Source organism: Anopheles aquasalis, chromosome 3, assembly GCF_943734665.1.
Source record: "Anopheles aquasalis chromosome 3, idAnoAquaMG_Q_19, whole genome shotgun sequence".
NCBI lineage: Eukaryota > Metazoa > Arthropoda > Insecta > Diptera > Culicidae > Anopheles > Anopheles aquasalis.
The window spans coordinates 27084096-27089095 of NC_064878.1; the positions used below are offsets into that span (position 1 = coordinate 27084096).

A 5000-nucleotide genomic window follows, 5' to 3' on the forward strand; every position below is an offset into this window, starting at 1 on the left:
CGTACGAAGCGGGCCAGCTGAGCGATTACGTCGAGAAAATCAAGGCACACTGCGTTGGGCAAGGTACGGTCGTACGGATTGGTGGGGACAGTGCCGGACTGCTACAGTACGGCACAATCGTACAGCAGCACGATCAACAGCATCCGAAGCCACCTACCAGCGGGTCCGCGCCAAGTGGCAACGATTCGGAAGCCGGCAGGCGACCAGATTTCATGGAAAGTCCGATACTCTCCGATAAAATGAAGTACAAACTCAACCTGATGGGCATCGGGAGCTCGGAAGCGGTCCAGCAAGCCATGCGGTACGATCCGGCTATTGTCTTATCGGCCGCCGGGATGGCACAGTACCCGGAACCGATCGTCAAGTTCCACCGCGAGTATCAGGCGAATCCGAAATTCCGTGCCGAAATGGATCGTTTCGTGGAGTCAGTCAGGCCGCAGGTTCCCGGTCAATCAATCCCCGGCATCGCTGGCACCGGTCCGATGGTTCCCTCAGGAAGCAACGATTCCGGGTTCGCTTCGTTCCCCGTCAGTCCGGCACAGGATGATGACCAACCGGCGTCATCGTCGTCGTCGTCGTCGGCTGGTCGTGGGTTGATCGGTGCCATGGAAGCGATGCAACTGGCACCGCCATCAACCGTCCCAACGAAGCAGCAGGCTGCGCTTATTGGCAATGAGGCCGTTGCTACGCAACGCTGTACCGGTTGCAAGCTGCCCATCAAGGCCGGGGACGTGGCGGTTAAGGTGGATCGGGCTAGCAGTAGCGAGCAGGGCATATGGCATCCGCAGTGCTTCAAGTGTGAAAGTTGTGGTGAACTGTTGGCCGATCTGGTCTACTTCTACCATGCCGGCGGTGTATACTGTGGCCGTGATTTGGCGGCCATTCTGAAGATTCCACGCTGCGCCGCCTGTGATGAGCTGATCTTCACGAAGGAGTACACGGCGGCCGAAGGTGCTACGTTCCATGTGCGGCACTTCTGTTGCTACCACTGCGATGGTCCGCTGGCCGGGCAGCAGTACGTGATGGAGGAGCGGTCGGCGCAACCGCTCTGTTTACCGTGCTACGAGGCACACTACGCGCAAACGTGCAGCACGTGCGGTCGGTGCATTGGCCCAACCGAGCAGGGTGTCGGATGGGATAAGATCCACTGGCACAAGGAGTGCTTCCGGTGCAGTGGAAAGCACTGCCAGAAATCGCTCATCGGTGGACGGTTCTGTGTGAAGGCCAATCGACCATACTGCAGTGCCCAGTGCACTAAGGATGTCTAAGGGGCGTGTTTCAATCGTATGTGTGCTTGTTCCGTGGCCATAAGAAGAAGTGGTTGCCAACGTAGGGGGGCGAGATTTCAAATCCGGTGCAACTGGTGGCATTTCGAAAGCTTTTTTATGAAAAACAACAAACAAAAAGTATTTTGAAGAAGACATTAGATCCCATAAGCCTTATATTTATAATGCCCACCATTACCTAGTATTATAGAGGGGGTATATTTTTCTAGAAACTTATATGATGCCAACGAACAAAAAAAAAAGAGGACACTTTGATTGTCGTTCTATTCGTACCACTCCGTACGCGCACTAGATGTAAGTACCTCGGAACGAGGAAACCCCCAAACAATCAAAGCAACCGCCGAAACAGAGCATCTTTTTATCTCAGAACATCTTTTATAGAGGAACCACAATTTTAGACAAACTGACGAACGTTTTTTTTAATGAAACAATATGTACTACAACTACACAGTGGTGCGTTTTACACACACTAGACATAAGATATACACAGCGATCACGAGTGCCGACTGTTCCACTATTGTAGAGTTTTATAGTATGTGACACGAAACAATAACAGGAGTACAATTTTACATGCAAATTTTATACTTCAATAAAAAGGAATACATTCCAAAGATCGTTGTAATCCGTTTCAAATCCGAATCGAAAGCGAAATCACTCTCCCAATGCTCTCTGGCGATCGAGATACTTTTCGTACACTAACCGCCCAACCGTTACATCCTCCGTGGCCATACCGAGTGACTGAAACACGCTGATACCGGGTCGCTTCGGTAAGAGACTGTCGGTCTCGGGTGCCGTCTTCTCTTGGCGCAAAATCACCTCGCCCACCTCACCGACAATGGTCGATCGTAGCGTGGCCAGCTCCTTCCGTGCACCCTCCCAATGATCGATGTACACCTGACAGTGATCGTACACGTCCTGTGCCAGCTCCGCATGATGATACTGCCCAGCGCCGACCGCTGAAAAACGAACGGAATGGACTCTCAATTATCCATGGGGCACATGGCAAGGCTAACACTTCCACTCACCATTAATATGTACGGTCGGTTTGAGGAAGCTCCGGTAAACCAACGGTTCACTGGAACCGGTGGCCGTCACAATCACATCACAGTCACGGCAACAGTCCTCCACCGTATCGCACACGAACACGGAATAATCACTGGAAGTCTTTTTCGCTTCCTCCTGCAGTATGGTCTGCAGCTGCAGTGCCCTGGCCGGTGTACGGTTCCACAGCCGGATGCTTCTTACTTTGGCCAGCTGCGGTTGCGTGCGCACGAAACCAACGGCGTGCATCATACCCTGAAACCCACAGCCCACGATACCGAGCTGGATCGATGCACCGTCACGGTTGAGCCGTTGTTCCGGTCGCAAGAACAGATGCTCGGTCGCGACGATCGATGCCATCGCCGTACGCACCCCGGTCAGATAGTTGGCCTCGACGATCGCATCCAGCTTCCCGGTGCTGCTGTTAAACAGGAACACCTCACCGTTGATCGCTGGCAAACCGGCCGCAGCATTACCCCGGAAACTGGTGATCAGCTTACAGGCCAGCGTCGAGACACGATCGGTCGCCGGTGAATCCGCCTTTACCCTGTGGCATCCGACATAACCGGGCATGCAAAGCAGTATTCCTGTTTGTCGCGCGATTGGGAAAACGAAAAAGGGGGATTAGTGTTTGATCATTCTGCCTCTGAGATGCTGCACAACTTACCACCATCTGCTTGCACGAAGGTACGGGCCGGTTGAGAGCTTACCGGATGATCGGGGAACCGTTTCGCTGGATCGCGTGCCTGATTCGAGACGGACACGAATGCGGTTTCCAGGGCGGTTCGTGCCTCATTCCAGTTAAGCAGTTCCTTCACCTGATCCTCATCAATGAATACGGGCCGCGATCGAGCGTTCGTTCCGACGGAGTTGCTCATCTTTGCTTTAGGTGTCGGCTTCTTCTGTCGGCTGTGCAATGACTACACGATCACCGGCGGTCTGGCGTTTGTTTGTGAAGGATTTGTTTACACGAGCTCGCTTAAGTACCCAAGTGCCATCGTTCATCATCTTATCGATTGGGGGCTGCGTGTGGTCTGCTTATCTAGGGCATTATACCAAACGACGCACTGGGCATGAAACGATTTATCGAATAGCTGATAGCGTAGACTAGAGCATTCGAGGTCCTGCGCATGAATAAGGTCATCCAACACGAAGACAACCACGAAAGGGTCGCGCCTTGCGTGCGGTTGTTTTTTTATCAGCAAAAGGGCCCATCATTACACGCATGGCATACTACGTTCGATGTGCTAAGATCGCCATAAGCTCGTACCAAGTCCGTTCTGCTAAGTAGGCTTTGGTCGCTGGAACGGTGAGTCTCATTCTCTAATGTCCAGGATACAGAAACTTTGGATCCATGCACACCTGATGGGCACCAAAGATCCGTCTGACAAACCTCTCTTGAACACGTGTCATCATTTCATGATCCGTCAGAAGACGAGAAGAATCCCGCAGGCGGTCTCTAATTTTTTCGAGTAATTTTATTATAACAATTCGATAAATAATAATTCATAATCGCAGTAAAAAATAAGGATAAAAATTGCCTTTGCTGTTGACTACGATGGGCTACGGCCGAGGAGTGCGGAAACCGGTGAACCTGACCGACCGCATCTTCCTCTTCATGTTCGCTTCTTTCCTGTTTCCGTATTTGCAACTTTTACCTCCCCTTCCCTCCCCCTGTCCCCCTTCGTTCGTTGCGTACAGAATGTGGTACTTGAGTTTCGACGTTCGATCCCATATCCTGAACGCCGTATCGCGCGTCGCGTGTCTACAAGGGAGTTTTGCTATATTATTTTACCAAGTCAATTCAGCGTTTCTTTCGTTCAATTTCGTTCAGCGCTTTTCAGACTGTATTACTCATCTCATCTAGCGTTCTCTTCCTATCATATGGAATCGTGGTTACGGGGAGACCAAAACGGGTGGGCCAAATTTCGCGCCCAAACGTGACTTATTCCTTCCTGGAACCTTATACTCTCTACTAACAATCGCGACGATGATTCATGATTTTTTCCCTGGATGGAAGATGAATTGTTGTTAAAGTGAGATGATTTTGTCTGTTTTTGATACTTTTTTTACCACAACTCCCGCGGGAGAATTCCGAAGGAAAGTAAACATACATAACTTAGCATACCTCATTAAGTAACGTAGCGTGATACACAACAATTAATTACTTTCCCTAAACGTACTACTCCGAACGTATGGTGATGCGCTGCTATCTTAAGGCAGCGTCGGAGGATGGGGAAAGCGAAAGCGATACTCATTTGCTTGATAACAAATCCTACTCAATTCACGTCTCTTTCCAGCTTCCTCCAATCGCGCACATTACCGCGCATTCTTGTTCATTCTTCTAGACTCGTAATTTCTTTATAATTCATTCCAACGCATTCCAAGTTCTGTCCTCTGATTGACTCCTTTGATGTTTTCAGAGAAAAAAAACACACTCATCCAACCATCTTATATAAATACATTTTCAAATGAAATTAAAGACAAAACCGGGGGAACGGCGCGGAACGTTATAAACAATATACTATCTACGATATGCCTGTGAATGGGGAAAACAGACCTGGTAAAATGGAAAGGTAAAAACGCTCAACCCTTACTAGAACAGTAAAACAAACAAAATCAGCTGATGGGGTACTATTAGCCATGGAACGCAACTTCACAAGAAGGGGGTAA

At 49.9% G+C, this 5000-nt stretch overlaps 3 protein-coding genes across 3 annotated transcripts in view; 1 reads left to right on the forward strand and 2 right to left on the reverse strand.

Moving 5' to 3' along the window:
- The window catches only part of LOC126577168 (testin), a 2458-nt gene extending 753 nt beyond the window's left edge, over nt 1-1705 (forward strand). Inside the window, exon 3 of the mRNA XM_050238611.1 lies at nt 1-1705. This exon is cut by the window's left edge and continues 213 nt beyond it. Coding sequence (XP_050094568.1) covers nt 1-1268 — 1268 coding nt within the window. The 3' untranslated portion in view covers nt 1269-1705.
- A 140-nt stretch (nt 1706-1845) lies between these two features.
- On the reverse strand, nt 1846-3244 carry LOC126577169 (ketimine reductase mu-crystallin). The gene is made up of 3 exons (XM_050238612.1): nt 2995-3244; nt 2312-2914; nt 1846-2242 (listed from the first exon to the last, which is right to left on the reverse strand). The coding sequence occupies exons 1-3, from the start codon at nt 3203-3205 to the stop codon at nt 1938-1940; spliced, it is 1119 nt and encodes a 372-aa protein (XP_050094569.1). The 5' UTR covers nt 3206-3244; the 3' UTR covers nt 1846-1937.
- A 543-nt stretch (nt 3245-3787) lies between these two features.
- Nucleotides 3788-5000, reverse strand: part of LOC126578527 (unconventional myosin-XVIIIa) — a 27900-nt gene continuing 26687 nt past the window's right edge. The window contains exon 8 of the mRNA XM_050241182.1: nt 3788-5000. This exon is cut by the window's right edge and continues 746 nt beyond it. The gene's annotated coding sequence lies outside the window, so the exon portion shown is untranslated.